This window comes from Colias philodice, chromosome 22, assembly GCF_061535455.1.
Source record: "Colias philodice isolate Cphi_HAF_F1 chromosome 22, ilColPhil1 Martin Lab GWU primary, whole genome shotgun sequence".
In the NCBI taxonomy this organism is placed as follows: Eukaryota; Metazoa; Arthropoda; class Insecta; order Lepidoptera; family Pieridae; genus Colias; species Colias philodice.
This window is the reverse complement of record NC_143107.1, coordinates 4547957-4568715: the sequence shown is the minus strand read 5'-3', so window position 1 is coordinate 4568715 and position 20759 is coordinate 4547957. Positions and strand designations below refer to the sequence as shown.

The 20759-nt window shown below is 34.0% G+C and overlaps 4 protein-coding genes across 4 annotated transcripts in view; 3 read left to right on the top strand and 1 right to left on the bottom strand.

The window, feature by feature from the left end:
- glu (structural maintenance of chromosomes 4-like protein gluon) overlaps nt 1–20737 on the bottom strand; it is a 58929-nt gene extending 38192 nt beyond the window's left edge. Inside the window, exons 1-2 of the mRNA XM_089709385.1 lie at nt 20421–20737; nt 19728–19919 (exon numbers count right to left, since the gene is read on the bottom strand). Coding sequence (XP_089565511.1) covers nt 19728–19919; nt 20421–20702 — 474 coding nt within the window. The 5' untranslated portion in view covers nt 20703–20737. The remainder of the gene's footprint in view (nt 1–19727; nt 19920–20420) is intronic.
- LOC149478417 (uncharacterized) lies at nt 8153–9004 on the top strand. Its single transcript, XM_089709163.1, has 2 exons — nt 8153–8286; nt 8652–9004. The coding sequence occupies exons 1-2, from the start codon at nt 8265–8267 to the stop codon at nt 9002–9004; spliced, it is 375 nt and encodes a 124-aa protein (XP_089565289.1). The 5' UTR covers nt 8153–8264.
- Nucleotides 11438–12323, top strand: LOC149478416 (uncharacterized). Its single transcript, XM_089709378.1, has 2 exons — nt 11438–11488; nt 11926–12323. The coding sequence occupies exons 1-2, from the start codon at nt 11464–11466 to the stop codon at nt 12306–12308; spliced, it is 408 nt and encodes a 135-aa protein (XP_089565504.1). The 5' UTR covers nt 11438–11463; the 3' UTR covers nt 12309–12323.
- On the top strand, nt 14281–16091 carry LOC149478415 (uncharacterized). Its single transcript, XM_089709379.1, has 2 exons — nt 14281–14350; nt 15714–16091. Exons 1-2 carry the CDS (start codon nt 14329–14331, stop codon nt 16082–16084), a joined length of 393 nt encoding a protein of 130 aa, XP_089565505.1. The 5' UTR covers nt 14281–14328; the 3' UTR covers nt 16085–16091.
- Nucleotides 20738–20759: the final 22 nt, after the last annotated feature.

Here is a 20759-nt window from a genome sequence, read left to right as displayed (position 1 = left end):
TGAAATAATTAATTTTAAACTTAAGAAATCAGCATGTTTAACATTGTTTTAAAAAATCACATTAGTTGGAGTCTGAAGTTACACTAAAGTAGAAGTAGCTTGTACTATCCAGGCTATTTTCTATTGATATCAAGTATCAACATACTATAGGACCACTTATAGCACAAACTATAGGATTTTTTTGTTCAGGTTTTATGTATCTTCTGTTGACCCATTTTTATGTAAAACATTCCAACAAAATCTCGCTAATCTCGAGCTTTTTTCTTGCATTTCAGTGGCCATATTTGCTCTAGTCGCAACCGGGTCTTTTATACCCGAACAAAACTGTGAATGTGTGCCTGGCCAGCCCTTATGTGCGAGCAACTTCAAGACATACGACAGCGAGTGTAGCATGAACTGCGATTCGAAACGAACTGGAAGGTATTTGTTCAAATTGTATGATGGTCCGTGCAAGACATAGGCATTGAAGAAGTTAAGAAACTTTGTTTAAGGTAGCTGTTTTAAATGTATGAATACATCCATTTCGCTTTATTATATTTGTCCAACAAAACATATGTTTCAATTCAATTCAATTTCATATTTTATTTGGTCACCAATAAAAATGATAATTAATATTTCTGATCGAAATTAATAAATGTACTGTTGAATAAATAAAACCATACATATAATATGTGAATTAGCGTTTAATTTATTCCTCCTTTTATTTAGAACCGAAGGGATCTTTATTTATTTACTGTTACTGTTTACTTTTTATTATTTTACCTGTACATTATTATGTCAATAAAGGGTTTTATTATATTTTTTTTTACTACATATAATGTAAACCATATACGCTACGGACTACTGGAAAGATTTACCGTACAGGCATGCATGCGCAGATCAACTTAGATAAACTGGCTTATAAAACTGCACATGTCTATTCCTTCACACGTTCCATTACCTACGCAGGAATATCTGTACAGGTGAACCTTTGTGGTAAACATTATACGACAGTGCGACAAGGTCCATCATACAATCGATCATGTCTGTGCAATCGATGTAATCTCACACCAGTTTTAATAGCGTCGCTCTTTATATTACACTCTCCGGCGTACGTCTTGTTGTTGCTCGCACACACGGCCCACGGGCTCTCCAGGTGCACACCTACATTTGTATACAGGATTGGGTAAGCGCGCGTAGATCGTTGAGACTAGCGCCATCAAAGCCACCGCAATGCAAAAAAGCTTGATACTTGAGAATTTTAGTTGGAATTGACATTAAGACATGGTTTTTTTGATGCCGATAGGGAAGCGCTGAACAACGATGTCGCCTAATGGTAAGCTTAGATGTGCCCTAATATGGAAGGCTTCCCTGGAAGGTAACGCGTTTCCCTTTTCTCTTGAAGAAATTATGATACTCAATTTAAACAAGTTATATCGTAGTTTGTTAAATTTATTTGGTAATTATGTACAACAATTCTACATTGCTTTCTTGAAGTACATTTGTTACTCTTTCTCGCCAAACTTCTGATCGGAACTGTATCAATTTTAGGATATCTCATACCTGGGAACTACGCGAAATCTGCCGTTTTAAGCTAGTAACAATAAAGAATATTATACGTTTCATCTATTTCAAAATACATACTTATTATTTTACTTCCATCTATGTGCTGTGCAAAATTTCATTAAATTAGCCGTTCAACTGGTACGGTTTTTAGGAGCAGAAATTGTCCATGACATGAAAATTGAATACTACTTAAGTACTACATAGAAGTAACCTCTTCATCTTGAGCCTTAAATAATGAAAATAATGATGCATGTGATGTTTTATATATGCGCATTTCACTCATTATTTTTGTTAATAACTAATTGAGGTGGTAACGTTAATTTAACAAATTAATTTTTACACTGCATATATTAATAATAATTACTGATTAAAAATAATTAGCGAAATACAGCAAATATAAAACATCACATGCATCGTTACTTCCAACTTTTCAAGTCAAGATGAAGACGTACCTTCTATTCAGTAAGTACAATTCAATCTTGATAATAATTACAAAATTACTTATTACCTACATAAAATATGTAGGTGTTGTTAGTTAATAAATATATTATTACAAAAAATACACCGGCCGAATTGATAACCTCCTCCTTTTTTTGAAGTCGGTTAAAAAGCGAAAGCTAGGAACAATATGTACAGTATGGAAATTTTCGATGGGCCCTGGAGGGAATGTACTTGAAATACTGGAGATTGCAAATTTTGCTGAAAGGAAAAATTCCTTTATTTTTAAACAGAAATAGAACCGCATTCACAGATTTTCGAATTCACTTGCTTCGACCGGGGATCGAACTAACTAAAAGGAAATAAAAAAAATAAAATTTGTTATTTCATTCTTCCAATCGACACAATATTATGTTGTCAGAAAAAATTACATCTGTTAAAATGATCAAGTTATCTTGTACAGGGTATAGTTTAACATAATTTATTTTCAGTGGCTCTGATGGCTCTCGTCTCAACGATCCATTCTCACCGACATGGACACCCTCCCGGATTCGTTTGCATGTGTGCGCCCGGCGAGCCTGTGTGCGCGAGCAACCACCGGACTTACTATGGCGAGTGTAATATGAGGTGCGATGCAAGTCTGAAAAACATTTACTTGACGAAATTATACGACGGACCGTGTAAAGAATAGGTGCTTTATGAATTTTCGACTGAAAAAACGTATGGAGTAATACGGACGGAGTAATAACATCTATCACAAACCACGTTTCTGGTCGAAAATAATGAACATCCTGTCGAATAAATAAAGCTATAAAAAATTACTGACCGTTTAATTTATCCCTGCTTTGATTTATTTATTTACTTGAAATAAATACTCTGTGTAATCAGTCATTGTATTAGGAATTTATCTAAAAAACGGCATGCATAGTTTTATGCCCCATTAAATTAAGTTTTTAATATAAGGTAGTGCATCAGCTATCCAGGAATACTGTGCCATAAACTATGGCAAAACGCGTTTTTTTTGTATTTTTGAAAATGTTGAATGTATCGAAAACCTTTTAGGAAAACGTGACCTCACTACTAGGAAGGAACCCATAGGTATTATGCACATTCAAAATATTATGTTAATGAAAATAAGCTACAGTTATCTTCTTTAAATACATTGAAAAAATAAACAATTAAATATCACAAATCAGACAAACAATGAGCAATTTTCATCTTGGTTTCTTTAAAAACATTACATAAGTTCAAAGAAAATGCAGAATTACCAATTAGTTAAAACATAAAAGTAATAGCCAATTATTGGTTAAACAATTCATATAATTAACGTGACATTAACTATTATGGGATTGATGTATATTGTAGGTATGTATGACTAGTTTATACCCTCGACTTTGTACGCTAATCTATTCCATAATAACCTTTTCTCGAAGTGAAACTTCTTTAGGCGCGTTGAGAGTAAAATTTCAAGGTAGCGTCATGGCAATATCGTCACGTCATGGAGTAATGCAAAAATTTTAGTACCTTTCTTTGAATTTTGCCAAAGAAGTTTCACTTCTGACACGTGTGCTAGGCACATGCGTTGTTTTTTTTGTGAGGATATTATCTTGCATAGATACCATCGGAGAAATGTTTCTCAAAACAATTTGTATGAATATGAGACGTTTGTATGGGCAAAATTACCTTTGTTTGTAATTAAATTGTAAATATAAGTATAGTTACCGTTTCCATAGAATTTCCGGGATACAATACCTATCTCAGGTCTCAGACTATCTGTGTACCAAATTCCATGGAATGCGATTCAGTGGCTTAGGCTTGTAGAAAAAACAGACGGACAGACAGAGGTACTTTCGCATTTATAATATTAGTTGGGATTAGCAATATTTTCTGCAAATATATAAACTTGTATTATGTCGTATCGAACATTTTTTGCTTGGAGTTAGCAAGGAAACTGTACAATATGAAGTTTTTGTTTTTTATTGGTGAGTAGAAGAATTTATGAACACACTTTTAACCGTGACTGCGTGTGCATTTTCGGGTTGGGACTAATCTCCTAGAAAATAATTACTTAATACATTAGTAGGTAAAACAATTGTATACTTACTGTGTCAAATTTGTGACTTTGTTATAATGTGAAGTGCTACCCTTGTATCTATAGACTACAAGCCCGCATATGACAAAAATATGGGTCAAATGAACCACCAGGGGTCATATCTAGAACGAAAGAAGAGCAAAAAATAATAAGATTCATCACTATGCCGTCACTTGTAAGCTGTCCAACTGAGTGCAGATGAGAATTGAAAAGTACAGGTAGACTCGGTAAATTTTGGTCATATATTTTTGTACGGCATTCTTAACCATCGATAGATCCATTAAAAATAATAAGAAACCGCTCAGTGCCGTACAAAAATGTGGGTCCACCAAGTCGGAATTTTTATTTAATTTCCGAGAGTTACCGGGGGTAAATTTGGTCATTTGACCATGTACGGCATCTGTGTCATACTATTGCTATACTGCTTTTAATCCATTATTCCGCAACGCCGTACAAAAATCATGGGGACAAGGGGAAAAAATCGAGAGTTGCAATCCCCTCTCTTTCCCCACTCCAGGGGGTCATTTGACTAAGTACGGCTTCGGTTCCAAAACATTATCTAGCACTCAAAAGTACTATTAAAAGCAATGCCGTCAAAAAATAATTGTTCTTTTAAATGTATACCAATAATCATCTTAATTTCATCGAATTCTTGATATAAAGAGCTGTAAGGTCATTTGACCCTGTACGGGAACTTTTTTTTTAACATGATATTGTAAAATTCAATTGTTGTATAGTATTGCCGTTCAAAAGAAACCGTTCTAAAAAAAGTTATAGAGAAATGCAAACCCAGAAATTTTGTTAAAGTTTAAACATCGTAGATTAATGAAATATAATAGTTTTGTACACTTTATTCGTTGTTTTAAATAGTATTAACATAGATAAATTAGGAAATAAAACCGGCCAAGTGCGAGTCGGGCTCGCGCACAAAGGGTTCCGTAGCAGCAAATATAATAAATTACAGTTAAATCAACCTATCTCAAAAACTATAAGAGATACTTTGATCAAACCAAAAATCGTTGAAAGAGTTAATTAGCATGCATCACCTCTATTTTTTTTAGAATTTTATACCCCGTAGTTATAAAAATAGAGGGGGGGGGACATACTTTTTACGACTTTGAGAGCTGATATCTCAAAAACCGTTCACTTTAAGAAAAATGTTTTTTAGAAAACTTTATATCATTTTAAAAGACCTTTCCATTGATACCCCACACGGGTATGTACATCGAAAAAAAAAATTTCATCCCTCAGTTACATGTATGGGGGGCCCCACCCCCAATTCTTTTTTTTACTATTTAGTGTCATATTTTTGTAGCGGTTCATACAACACATATTCCCATCAAATTTCATCACTGTAGTACTTATAGTTTCCGAGTAAATCGGCTGTGACAGACGGACAGACGGACAGACGGACAGACGGACATGACGAAACTATAAGGGTTCCGTTTTTGCCATTTTGGCTACGGAACCCTAAAAACGATGCCGTACATTTTTGTGCAGACCACATCTTTTAGGCTGATGAAAGCGACGAAAGCTACAATTTTAAGGGTGCTTTATGGCCATTTGATACAGTACGGCATTAACATATTTTTACTCAACTACGGCAAAGCAAAAGGAGGGTTATGGTTTTGACAGATCATGTATGTATGTTCATCTATTCCCTCGTAACTTCTAAACTACTTATCAGAATTCGACAAATGACATATCATTAGAAGCGTCTGAATTGTTCACTGGATAATCAGTGACCAGCTAGCTAAAGGCTATATGGGGTTTCACAAAATCTAATGTGGCGCCCTCTAGCGGACAAAACATACAGAGTAAAAAAATAAAGTTAAGATAAATATGCCGTGTTTGGTATCATTTGAAAGCGCTTTACTTGTACATTTTGAATATGTATATATTACTAGCATTTGCTTGTGACTTTACCTGTATTCATGGGCTGATTGAATATAATTCACATCTTTTCGTTCATAGCTTTTTATTAGTTCATCAATTTAACGGAGTCCATTCCACTTGACTCCGACTTTCCAAGGTGATAATTAACCACCTCGAGCTTCTTAATATTAATGTATATTTATATTTTATTAGAAAAATATAAAGCAAACATTTCGTTATATGGATTTTTTCTTTTTCAGATTTTTCCCCTTTGAACCAACGAAAATGTACGGCACATGAAAAAATATTATCTATGCATAAAATACTTTAAAAATAAATTTATTTCGTGTTGTGTCAAATGACCCCCTGGAGTGGGGAAAGAGAGGGGATTACAACTCTCGATTTTTTCCCCTTGGCCCCATGATTTTTGTACGGCGTTGCGGAATAATGGATAAAAAGCAGTATAGCAATAGTATGACACAGATGCCGTACATGGTCAAATGACCAAATTTACCCCCGGTAACTCTCGGAAATTAAATAAAAATTCCGACTTGGTGGACCCACATTTTTGTACGGCACTGAGCGGTTTCTTATTATTTTTAATGGATCTATCGATGGTTAAGAATGCCGTACAAAAATATATGACCAAAATTTACCGAGTCTACCTGTACTTTTCAATTCTCATCTGCACTCAGTTGGACAGCTTACAAGTGACGGCATAGTGATGAATCTTATTATTTTTTGCTCTTCTTTCGTACTAGATATGTCCCGTGGTGGTTCATTTGACCCATATTTTTTTCATATGCGGGCTTGTAGTCTACTATTATAAGTTCCGTTGGCAACAAGTTCTTATTATTATTTGTTTAATTTAACACATCAGTTTGTTAAAAAACATGTTAGTAAAATAATAAACACGATTTCCGTCACATAAATATATTAAAAAAAACTCCATTGTAGAAGACGTGGCTACTTTTCTAACAATATTCAGAGATGAGTGTTTAGATTATAAGATATTATGTTGTTTCTAACAAAACTGTGGCACTACACCTCTAATCTGTTTGCAAAACATCAAAATAATCGTTACATAAATTTGACTTACTAACTATAAATAACGAACTCATCATACTCCAGCAAATACCTATACTTGATATACTAGATCATAGACTATATTTGATTTTACATTTTATTTTATTTGAATTAAAATTTGATTTGATTTAATTTCCACAGTCCTCCTAACAACTGCTGCGCTCACGCACTCCGAGAGGGTGCCCTGCGCTTGCCCGCCAGAAGCACTCGTATGCGCCAACAACCAAAAAACATATGACGGCGAGTGCAATATGAAATGCGACGCTTTCAACCAGGGAATAGAGTTGCATATCGTACATCAGGGAGCTTGTGAATAATCCTAATGTGTCGTTATAAAGCTAATGAATGTTGAAATAAAATTGTTGTTAGATGGAGTTGTTTTTTTTTTGTCCTGTATAGTGTACAGGGTGTAAGGTGTTTTAAAAAATTGTATGAAGTAAAAAGCACGAGTTTTGGAGTAAAAATAAATTTTATAGAAATGATACATTACATTTACATACATATTATTAAACGCAATTTGAAATGCGACGTTTTGAACTAGAGAATAGAGTTGCATATTGTATATGAAGGACCTTGTGAATAATTCTAATTTGTTATAAAGTTGGCTTTAGAATTTAGATGAAGTTGTTTATTATTTTTCTGCATCTGTTTTAGTTTACAATCAAACCTTGATAAATCTGACAGGCATAAGGTTGACTTTCAACTTCTTAGTAGCTGATGATCGAATTATAGTAGGTACACACAAAACGAGTAATTTTTCGGTAAGTAAATAAATATTGTGATCTATCTATATCTCTATATTTTAGAAAAGTTGGATCCCAGGCTGGCATCGGGATTTTCAGATGTACGATAATGTACATCAATGTATTATTCCTCTAACTTACCAATCCATTAGCCAATTCCGTAGCAACTAAACATATAGGTAATGCATTGAATTCCACTGAACCGATAACAAGTGTCAAATATCATAATTAACAACTAAGACTTGATTAAAAATCCTGATTAACATACCACAAAGTAGGCGTAACATATTTCATTGCACTTAACATCTAAAAACACATGAAAACCCGTTACAAAATCAACTAATGTGATTGATTCATGAAACATTTTAATCCGTTACGATTGGATACGCGAATCGTACATCACTAGGGAATATAAATAGGACTTGTCCTAGGACTCCTATATTATTCTCAAATAGTGCGTTATCCTTCGACACTAACGGTGAAACATGGATTTACGTACATTGTGTGGTGAGTAAATATCATAAAGAAAAAATATTATCATAAAATTTATACAGTTTATTGAATTATTATGATATAAAAAAGTTTACCTATACATTGATATTATTGCATCATTGATGCAATAAACCTAGGGCAATATAAAAAACATTAATATCCACTCAGATAGTTTCAAACTAAAATCATACATCATTCGATGGTATATCAACGAAATATTGGTTTATTATAAAGGAATTTATAGAATTCATACGCACACAAACATGCATGCACGCACACACACACGTACGCACACACACACACAACTACAACCAGTACCAATAATTCATCTTATTTAATTATCTTAATAAACCAACTAACAGCAAATCTGCCATTTTCAGCCACGCTGTTTACCCTGAGCGCCGCGAGCGCCTACTCGCTGGGCTTCAACCCCTCCCAGCTACCATGCTCGTGCCCTCCACAAAACAACGTCTGCGGCAGCGACTTGAGGAACTACGCGAGCGAATGCGAAATGAGGTGCACTGCGAACCGCGAGAATCGGGAGATATATCCCATTTATAATGGACCATGCGAAGATCTGTATCAGAATAATTACTATCCTGGATACAACCCTGCTTACAATCCTGGTTACAATCCTGCCTACTTGCCTCCATACAATCCGTACAATCCGTACATGAACAATAGACCTCCGATAAACGGTCTGATTAGTCCACGAACGGACACAGAGCAATAATTTTTACAATTACTAAAAAAGGTAATGTAGCTTAAGCAAGATTCATTGATACTACAATGTTTTTCCTATTTTCAAAACCAATACAAGCATTAAGCCACAGTATTACAATATTATTTAGGAAATATTGTAATACTGTGATTAAGCTATAATTATGTGCAAACTGCAAATTATTAAAACTGAATAACCATGTCACCGATTTATTTTAATAAATATTTGGAATAAAATTGTACCACCTTATTACTATTTTTTATTAATCTGCAGTAATTTTTTTTTTAATTCTTACAACATAGAACATTAATCCCCATATTCATTCAAACGTTTGTTTAGCAACAAAGTTGAAGCAACATGTTGAGGAGTTGCATTCAACATTTCACTGAAATATTGCAGTGATGATAAAGCATGCTGAAATAGGAAACGATTTCAGCAACAATTTTAATCAACAGTTGTTCAACATATGTTTATCATGAAAATGAAGCTTTACTAAACTACGATGAAAGGAAATAAACATAAAGAATAAAATATTTCCTAACCGTTGAAATCAATTCATGTGATTGATGTACCTAGTTAAATATATAAAAAAGCGTGTTAAAAAGGATCAATTTATGATAAAATTTATTACACGTTGCTAAAAGAAACTATTAAGTTTCCTATGCTTTTAGTAACTTAACTTTTAAAAATAAACATGAAAACGTAACCGTTGAAATCAATTTATGTGATTGATGTGGTTCACGTCAATAATTGGAAACGCAAATTAAATACATATATCACTTATATACAGGGTGTCCCAAAAAGTAGTGATGAACGAAAGCTGGGAGGTAGAGGACCTAGAGGGCTATCCGAATCACCCCCATGTATGTTATGCGATTTTTCGTATTTTCGGAGTTATGACGTTTTTTTCAATTTTTCACCGATCGTCGAGTACTATGATATTTTCACTCATGGTGACGTTAATTATTGCGGGAGATGCTTGATTTTTTTTGTGTGCTAAGCTGAAAGATAGGCCAATTCAGTATAGTAATATTTACCATCGCTAGATCTTTGAATGGAATAAAAAAAAGAATGAAATGCCAAGAAAGATAAAATTACCCAGTATGTTCACCACTTCGAGGGCCCGTAAAAAATAAAATCACATAAAAAATGTTTTCTGTTTGGATTTTAAAAACTTGCTCTATCTATCAGGAAGCTACCCTGAAAATTTCATTTTATTATTCAGAAGGCTTCAATCGAAAAATTGAAATCTAAATTTGGTAAGTGCAAAAATTGAATTAACATGATGATTAATAAAAACAAATTAAAACCAATACCAAGGTGTTTTATTACCAGAAATTTGTAAAATGACCCCACTGTTGCTCAGTGCAAGTGCGACATCACCGTAAAAAGTTGTCATTTAAATGTCTGTATGCCCTTTTATCATTTTTAATGGTTTCTTCTGCTACTATGAATTTCCCGGCTATTTCGTCCAAATTGTGGCATTCTCTTAAGTAGCCGAGGTCTTTTTAGTATCCCCATTGAAACAAATCAATAGGGTTTAGGTCGAGGGACCGTGGAGGCCGGGCTTTAAGGCAGGCGTCACCGGCGCATGCGCAGGCTGCAACGACCAATCCATCTTTCAGGGTATCTTTGCCCTTTAGCCTGGCCTCCACGGTCCCTGGACATAAAACCTATTGATTTTTTCCGCGGGGATACTACAAAGACGAGAGACTGCCACAATTTGGACGAAATAGCCGGGAAATTCATAGTAGCAGAAGAAACCATTAAAAATGATAAAAGGGCATACAGACATTTAAAAGACAACTTTTTACGGTGATGTCGCACTTGCACTGAGCAACAGTGGGGTCATTTTAAAAATTTCTGGTAATAAAACACCTTGGTATTGGTTTTAATTTGTTTTTATTAATCATCATGTTAATTCAATTTTTGCACTTACCAAATTTAGATTTCAATTTTTCGATTGAAGCCTTCTGAATAATAAAATGAAATTTTCAGGGTAGCTTCCTGATAGATAGAGCAAGTTTTTAAAAGCCAAACAGAAAACATTTTTTAAGTGATTTTATTTTTTTACGGGCCCTTGAAGTGGTGAACATACTGGGTAATTTTATCTTTCTTGGCATTTCATTCTTTTTTTTATTCCATTCAAAGATCTAGCGATGGTAAATATTACTATACTGTTTTGGCCTATCTCTCAGCTTAGCACACAAAAAAAATCAAGCATCTTCCGCAATAATTGACGTCACCATGAGTGAAAATATCATATTACTCGACGATCGGTGAAAAATTGAAAAAAACGTTATAACTCCGAAAATACGAAAAATCGCATAACATACATGGGGGTGATTCGGATAGCCCTCTAGGTCCTCTACCTCCCAGCTGTCGTTCATCACTACTTTTTGGGACACCCTGTATAAAAAGGTTCAATTCTCGTTATACTATTATTATTGTTGGAGGCGAGTGGCTTCAATATGAAGCTGTCTATAATACTTTGTGGTAAGTTTACAATTTATTATCAATCAATACTAGAAGAAATAATAATTAAACAATGTACACTAATATTATACAGAGAAAAGATCTGATTGTTTCAATTAACTAGACTCCGAAACTAATGGACCCCATAAAAAAATATATTTTATCACTAGAATCCAACATTGTCCCTGATGAACATATGATATATTTTATGATGTTTTTAACCGGGGTCAACAGGGTTTATGTAATAGGTACTCTAGTATTTTCCGAACCCTTAATAAGGTAATAATATATGGAATGTGTAAACAACAACGCGGCAATAATTATTGTGGATCTAATTGATTTCATTGTTTTTAAATAGTACCATTTCAACAAAATTACTTTTAAAAGATATACCATAAAACTTGTTAATTTTCGAATACTTTTTTATACGTTTGTAATAATAATAATTTTATTTTCAGCGGCCGTTCTCTCATTGGGCACAGCAAATGCCGTGCATAACATGTGCGCCTGTCCCCCGACGAGGAACGTGTGCGGCAGTGACTTTAAAAACTATGCCGGTGAATGCAACCTCAAGTGCGCCAGTAGTTTAAGTGGAAAAAATATCTATATGATATACGACGGCCCCTGCGAAGACCTCCTTAATAACTACAACCCGCCGATCCCTCCTTATGATCCAAACAATCCGTACAACCCGTACTATCCGTACCCGTACAACCCCTACAATAATTACCCGTACAACCCCTACAATAATTACCCGTACTACAATCCGTACAATCCCTACAATCCGTACGACCCTTACCTGTTGGGTAGCGCCGGACCAAAGTCCAAGGAAGGCGAATAATTACTTGGCAGAATAAATGCATATTTACAATGAAAAACGTCTTTCAGTTGAACCAACCTTACGATCTTAATTGTGTTTATTTAAGCAGATTTTAATTCTCAATACCTATAGACAGACGTTTGGACTGATGGGAAGTGGTGATGAGATCTATTTTAGGCACACGTATGCCTAAAACTAAATAATTTGAACTTCGATTGAAATTTCCATAACAGAGCATTATCATTTCTAGACTAGATTTATATATTTTTACATATCACATTAAACTGTCACTAACTGCGATTACAGTTTGTGTTTCATGTTTATTTTTAAAAGTATTATAGTCAAGCTAATTTCATAGGCAACATTTGACGTCTATCAATTTTATCTTAAAAGAGAGGTAATCTGCTTAAAAACATCGATTAAAGTTAATTAATTGATACGGACTTGAAACATTTGTGTTTTAGGTATTACAGTATGCAATGTGCAATGAAGCTAGATATTATTTATTCCAGAAACATGTCACAAGTCTACGAAAACTTTTATTCGGTTCTTAACTTTTATTCGGTTTCCTCACAATGTTTCCATTTCCAACAAATTTGAAACCATATATTTTCTAATGAATTACTATACTATTTAATTACTATGCTTAGCCAAAATTTCAGTGAAGTATGTTTACTAGATTTCCACGATTGATAAACAAAGATATAGGTTACACACACACAGGATAATTACAGTATCCTACTAATAACATTATAAATTCGAAAGTTTGTGAGGATGGATGTATGTGTAGGTGTGTATGTTTGTTACTCTTCTACGCAAATACTACTAAACCTATTACAATGTAATTTAGCACACATATAGAGAGTAACTTGGAAACGCGTTTTTCTTTGAAAACGCGGGTGAAGCCGGGGGCGGAAAGCTAGTTGATAATAAATCTTTGCTCTTGGAAGTCATTTGGAATTGAATAAGCTACTGCCACAGAATACATAAAATGTAGTAGCTAAACGCTACAGAACGGACACTCTCCGCCTCCCGCTAAAATTAAACATTTACCTCACCCCGCACGATCACTCTAAAAATGGTCCACATTTTTCTACAAGGACGATACGCAACGAAGATTGACAACATTAATCAGTAATTTTATTATTTTGGATTTGTGATTATCGTTTTTCGTAGAAAATGGTTAGATATTGTGCTGTTTACGGATGTATTTCATCAGAAAAACGCGATTTTTTTTACGCTAGTCACAAATGTGCCGACCATAAAGCGTTTCTCACACATTTGCAGTCTCTACAGTGTGACTGTCAAACGATAATTTTGTATGGAGTGTCCGGGGTGTGCTACTGCGTTATCAATAAATAAACAGGTTTTTGAATCTTGTGACCAGCTTAAATCATTCGTCTCACTCAAAAAAAAATCCATGGGCATAGAATATAAACAAAACTTTTGAAAATTATCATTGACATTAATATATTTTTCAATTGTGTGTCAGATTTAGATAAAACATAACTTTCTCTTTAAAATAAGGATTTTAATTTAGTTTTATGATAAGTGACCACTGTGCTTTTATTTTGAATGAAAAATGTAGGTAATTACTTCAATTCACAACAACAAATCAAATACGACAATATCTTAATTATTACAAAAATTACCGAAAAAAACAAAGAATTTTATTAGTCTACGAAATATTCCAAAAAAAACATAGCAAAAAACAAACACACAAATAAAAGTTAATTTTGAAATTTAGGTATTCGTAACCGTGTCTTCCGCCCTGCCGCGCCGCGGCCGCGGCCGGGGCGATCGATTTTTTTCTATTCTTTAAAAATTTTTCATAAATTTATAAGTATTGAATGCTATAAAACTAAATACCAAAAGTTGATATTTTTAAAGAGAAATATATGAAATCGGTACCGTTGAAATCAATTAATGTGATTGATGTGGTTTACGTCAATAATTGGTAATGCAAATTAAATAAATCACTTATATATAACCAGGTCCAATACTGCTTACAATATTGTTTGTAGTGGAAGGTGGCTTCAATATGAGGCCTTTAATATTATTTGGTAAGTTACTATTCAATAAATACTTGGAAAATAATAGTTATTTATAAATCGCCTGATACCATTATTACAATCTGCGGACTTCCAAACAAGTTTAACCTTTTTTTATTTAATCCAAATTTAGTTAATTTTGTGGATGTTATAGTATATCTACACGTGTGATCATGAGTTGGTATCCTTACGTGTTTGTGTACAGTCGCTTCTTATACTTCTTGTGTGTGTACTTATACGTGCACATAAATATTTTGTATTATAGAATAAGGATATCCTGACATTTATATTTTTGGTTTTATGGCATTCAAATGCTTTATAAATATAAATATTATAAACTAGAGGTCCGCCCCGGCTTCGCCCGTGGTACATGTTTACGTTTTCTCTACATAAGAACCATCCTCGTACTTCAAGGAATATAATAAAAAAAGAATTATCGAAATCGGTTCAGCCGTTCTCGAGTTATGCGCTTACCAACACATTTTGCGATTCATTTTTATATATAAGATATAAATTTATAAAGAATAGAAAAAATTCGATCACGAGGCGGGACTCGAACCCGCATCCTTCGCGCCATTCCGGGGCGGATGCCTGACCAACTCAGCCACTCGTGACCCGCCAGAGCAATCGAATTTATTCTATTCTTTTCAGTTTTATGTGTCTGAAGGGACACACTGTGCGCCATCTATTGAGATGATTAACAACCATTTCAACCAATATGAAGCACTTTTCAGTGAATACAATATTGTAACGATGGAACACGACCTTTTTTGTTGAATTTATATTTTTGGTTTTATGGCATTCAAATGCTTTATAAATATTATAAATATAAATTTATAAAGAATAGAAAAAATTCGATCACGAGGCGGGACTCGAACCCGCATCCTTCGCGCCATTCCGGGGCGGATGCCTGACCAACTCAGCCACTCGTGACCCGCCAGAGCAATCGAATTTATTCTATTCTTTTCAGTTTTATGTGTCTGAAGGGACACACTGTGCGCCATCTATTGAGATGATTAACAACCATTTCAACCAATATGAAGCACTCAATAGATGGCGCACAGTGTGTCCCTTCAGACACATAAAACTGAAAAGAATAGAATAAATTCGATTGCTCTGGCGGGTCACGAGTGGCTGAGTTGGTCAGGCATCCGCCCCGGAATGGCGCGAAGGATGCGGGTTCGAGTCCCGCCTCGTGATCGAATTTTTTCTATTCTTTATAAATTTATATTTATAATATATCCTGACATATTAATTCATAATGTACATACTCATATTCTGTCCAAAAACCAAGTTATATTTTAAGATTTCAGTCATCAGCAGTTACTTGCGACCAATAATATTACATCTGTTTATCTCTGTCTGTTTTTTCCAGCGTTTCTTTTCTCATTAGGCACAGCGTATGCCCAATTTGGCATTCCCTGCGCTTGTGGGCCTGAACCGAGCGTATGCGGCAGTGACTTGCAAAACTATCCTGGTAAATGCAACCTAGACTGCGCAAGGCAAAATGGAAAGAACGTCTATATGATATACAACGGTCCCTGCGAAGACCTCTACAATAACAATAATAACTACAACCCGTACCCTCCCTACGATCCGAACTATCCCTACAATCCGTACTACCCGTACCCGTACAACCCGTACAACCGTTACCCGTACTACCCGTACGATCCGTACAATCCCTATAATCCGTACGACCCTTACCTACTCGGCAGTTCCGGACCCAAGTCCAAGGAAGGCGAATAGTTGATTTGGCTGAATAAATATTTAAAAAACACATTAAGTTTTTATTTTCAGTCTTCAGACCTTTAACACTTCATCTAACATAATTACTGTAACGCCATTTGTTAACACCCATTTTGTTTGTCTTTATATGACTTAGGTACGTTTACTTTACTTAAAAAAATAAAAAAGGGAAAACATTTTTTTGCATTATTCTTCTCTCATTATTGTATGTACATCAAATCAATCAGAACCGGGATGGGCACTAGTTTTATGATAAAATTGATAAAAGATTTCCTTTGTCGAGTTCTAAAACAAAATAATGCATATGCGCCGAATTTATGAGAATAAAACTACATAGTTATATGTTATACTGTATACATATATCCTATAAAACAACTAGCTTTTCACCCACGGCTTCATCCGCTATACGTAAAACTACAAATTGCATGTTAAAGCTTTCCTCGATAACCACTGTCTCTATTTAAAAAAATGCATACAAATCCGTTGCGTACTTCAAAGTAGATCTAAGCATATATTATGGAGACGGACAGTAGGCGAAAGCGAATTTGTTTTATACTATGTAGTGAATAGTGATGCAGTATTTCTTCATTAATTTTAAACAATAACAACCGTAAATATACAAATGTATACAAGTACGTGATATATAACTGGTATTCATAATTGATTATTGTGATTGAATAACGAGATTTAATTTAAAAATACTCAATCATAATACACTGGAAACATAAATATAGCAAATTATAAACGAACTCAGTACATATTATTATACTGTGAAAGGCAGGTTCTTACGACTATGGAATTGTTACTCATATCATAGGTATGTTTGTATACCAAAAAAATGAGTGACTAATTTTACCGCGTTTTTTATGGGTCCTTTTCACAATGGGCAGCGTTGGGCGTAGTGTTAGAGGGCCTAAATTATGCCCGAATGTCTAAGATCGGCCGTCAATGTAGAATTATTCATTATTGCCGTAATGGCGGCAAACATCGACGACCATTTATTACCTTTAAAAATTAATTGATGTTTTGAAAAGACAATATCTTCAGTAATCTTCTGTTGTCCAGGTTGATAATTCAATTTAATTGTAAATTGCAACATTTACAAAATTACAAAATACAGTGAAATCCGTTTTTAATGACATTGAAGGGAAATATCAAACACGTCATAATAAGCAAAGCAATTTTGTTAGAAAATAAACATCTTCTGTTTTTGTTAGTATGTATTTATTTCAATACCGAGAAAAATAATAGAGATAATTACACATTGAAACAAATAACAAAAAAAATAGCGTGAGCTCCGTAGGTACATCGTCGATATCACAATATAATTCTCCCAAACACTAGAAATCAGTTTGGTCACTATAATCGGACAATTTAAAATTGGTCACAATAAACTACCTACATGTCATTATTTAAACGAAGTCATTTTATCCGACTTTTTGTATAGAATTTTAAAAATGAAAACCAAAATTCGCATAAGCGGTTGGTCAATACAATACAACCGGGAGTCATAATAAAAGGATACTACTGTATATTTGTATTATATGTATTATAAGTGGCGTACTAGTTTCACCTAGTTTCCACAAGCAAAAATATTTAGATTAGCGCGTTCAAACTTCTAGCTAGCTTACAAGTCTACGGCCTCAAACAAATTTATAATATCAAAGTAAGAAAAAATATCACTAGCGCGAGTTAAAAGCTCAGTAGCGCCATCTATTGGGCCTGTAGTAAACTAATAAACGCTTCCCGCGTATGTATGTATACTTGAATATTTCTACACACCAGATTTTGATGTAGTTTTTTTTAATAGATAGAGTGACCACGCTCGCTGTAAAGTGTTCGAAACGTCGGGAAAATAATATAATGAATAAATCGCGTTTAAAATCCGTTAAAAAGTCTTTAATTTCTAGATAGAGTGATACAAGAGGTTTTAGTATATAATTTAAAACAAAGCGTGCAAAGCCGCGGGCGAAGAGTCGATCGTATAAATGAACTGTCAGGCTGTATCCGCACAGCGATTTTACCCACTGAGAATAAAATTTCGCGCAATTTTTGTGAGTTCAATTCAGTTATCAGCCGAGTAACGTGTGTTATATCGACATTGCGTTGACATCAGATGAAACATTCATACATAATATACAAGTATTGTTGTGTAATACTGTTCTCACATACATCTTCCAATTGATTTAAGCATGATTTTCGCTACACCGTACCGGGAACGAGCCGTGCCGGAGACGAAACAATTAAATGAAACAATATCCAAAAAATTTCAACACCATGCCCTGTTCAGCCATGTTGAGGCGTTCAGGCAAGAATCACTTCATACAAAAAGTAGTCAAGCTTTAATGTCGAAAAAAAAACTTTTAACACAAATAAATTAATCTCAAAATGAAAAGCGAGTGCATGGTTTACATTTATTTAATCCATACTAATATTATAAATGCGAAAGTTACTCTGTCTGTCTGTCTGTTACTCAATCACGCCTTAACTACTGAACCAATTCGCATGAAATTTGGTATAGAGATATTTTGATACCCGAGAAAGGCCATAGGATAGGTTTTATTCCGGAAATCCTACGGGAACGGGTTTTTCTTTGAAAACGCGGGCGAAGCCGCGGGCGGAAAGCTAGTAATAAATAAAGTTCATTTAATTCAGGCCACATAGCCCATATAGTATTAGTAAAATCTTATCCTAGTGTTAGTATTACAATTACCTACATACATTTATTTCTACAGCTTAATTTACAAATCCAATGTTTGCTAATGATATTATCAAAATAATTTAACACCTTTTGCATGTTAATCAATTATTTGCCTTGCTCATCGCCTATTTAATTGTAAAAATGTTTGAAAATAATCAAGTAAATTTAGCCACTGTGATTTCTATCTTACAATTATTTGCTACTTTCATCAATATGCTTAAAATATCTTTAAAATTGTCATTGAATTTTAGCAATTGGTCAACATAGAATGAAACAAAGAAAATTCATATCTGTATGTCCGTATGTATCCTTTGATTGTTAAATCTACCCAATAGATATTGACACAGTTTCTGTAATTAGATAGGACAATTCAAGAGGTAGGTCTAAGTAAGTTATTTTGTTTTTTAGCATTCAAATGCTTTATAAATGATTCTTTTAATCCCAATTTGTGTTGAAATTTTTTCATTTCTAAAAATTTCTCAGGAGTAAGTATACTATAACTTGTTAAGTATTAATGTAGTAATTTGTCCTTTGCCTAAAGGTTACCTGGCAGAGATGGCTTTGAGCCAGAAGGCCGCCATTTGTACATTTTAAATGGTTTTGTTTTATGTACTTTCATTTTAATATGTTGTACAATAAAGAGTAAATATCCATACTAATATTATAAATGCGAAAGTAACTCTGTCTGTCTGTCTGTTACTCAATCACGCCTGAACTACTGAACCAATTTGCATGAAATTTGGTATAGAGATATTTTGATACCCGAGAAAGGACATAGGATAGGTTTTATCCCGAAAATCCTATGGGAACGGGTTTTTCTCTGAAAACGCGGGCTAAGCCGCAGGCGGAAAGCTAGTAAATAATAAATAAATAAATGTGTGCGAGGGTGCACAATAAGCTAGTACACAATACAACAAATTTTATTATTTAATATCAACTTACCCCATCAACAATCTGGCAGAAGTGTACAGCTACACTTGCACTGTTCACATTGGGGAATTTACTTGATGAATGAATCAGTACTGATATCTTCTTAGATCTGATCTTACTCGCTCGATATCCAAACACAAATAACATGGAATCTATGACGTTGCTCTTGCCACTGCCATTTGGCCCGATTATCGCAGTGAAACTCTAGAAAGAATATTATTTATTGAACGTTAATTATTAGGTTTAATGGGGAAAATAGTAATATTATTCTATCCATGAGAATCTGTAAATGGCTTATTGTGAGTATTATATTATGTATAAAGAATACTAGCTGTAGATTCTCCTAAAAAAATATAAATAATAAAAAAATAAACATACTAAATATTATCTTAAAATAAAGACACTTATGCATGATAACAAAAAACTTAAATTTAAAATCCTGTTATGTTGTATTAAAATACAGGAATACTTCATAAGGCTAATATCATTGTTAGTGAATGAATTTATCTGCAGATAAATAACTGGGTTTTGATAGTATTATTATATTTTTACATGGAGCATTGATCTATCACATAGTTTTTGTACAAAAATTGAAATGCTGAAACTAGTGTATAAAATATCACTGATGTATTAATATAGTACTGTAAGTAAAATTACATTTTTCGCAAGAAGCAGGCAGAAGGTATTAATAAAATTAATAAATACCTTGTGAAACGGTCCTAATTTTTGCACTCCCGCGTAGCTTTTAAAGTTTTCATTCACGATATCTGTTATTATTAGTCTCGGTCCTGTTGTATCAAAAGAGAGCGCAGGTTTTGGCGCGGGTGGAATGTAAATATCACCAATCCGCATACCACCTTCCTCGTCATCAGATATGTGATCTATTTCACCGTTTTCCACATTTCGACTACATTCTCCGTTCTCTCGAGTTGGATTTTCGTCGACATCCATCGGTTCATCGTCAGATCGCTTCTTTGTTTTCTGCATTTTGAAGTTCACACACGTATTACAAGGTACCGTGAAATATTATGCATTTAAACTTAC

Coding starts and splice junctions, on each gene's coding strand:
- LOC149478417 (XM_089709163.1), top strand. CDS start 8,265: ATGGATTTACGTACATTGTGTG. Junction 8,287..8,651: donor GGATTTACGTACATTGTGTG/GTGAGTAAATAT, acceptor TGCCATTTTCAG/CCACGCTGTTTACCCTGAGC.
- LOC149478416 (XM_089709378.1), top strand. CDS start 11,464: ATGAAGCTGTCTATAATACTTTGTG. Junction 11,489..11,925: donor GCTGTCTATAATACTTTGTG/GTAAGTTTACAA, acceptor TTTTATTTTCAG/CGGCCGTTCTCTCATTGGGC.
- LOC149478415 (XM_089709379.1), top strand. CDS start 14,329: ATGAGGCCTTTAATATTATTTG. Junction 14,351..15,713: donor GAGGCCTTTAATATTATTTG/GTAAGTTACTAT, acceptor TGTTTTTTCCAG/CGTTTCTTTTCTCATTAGGC.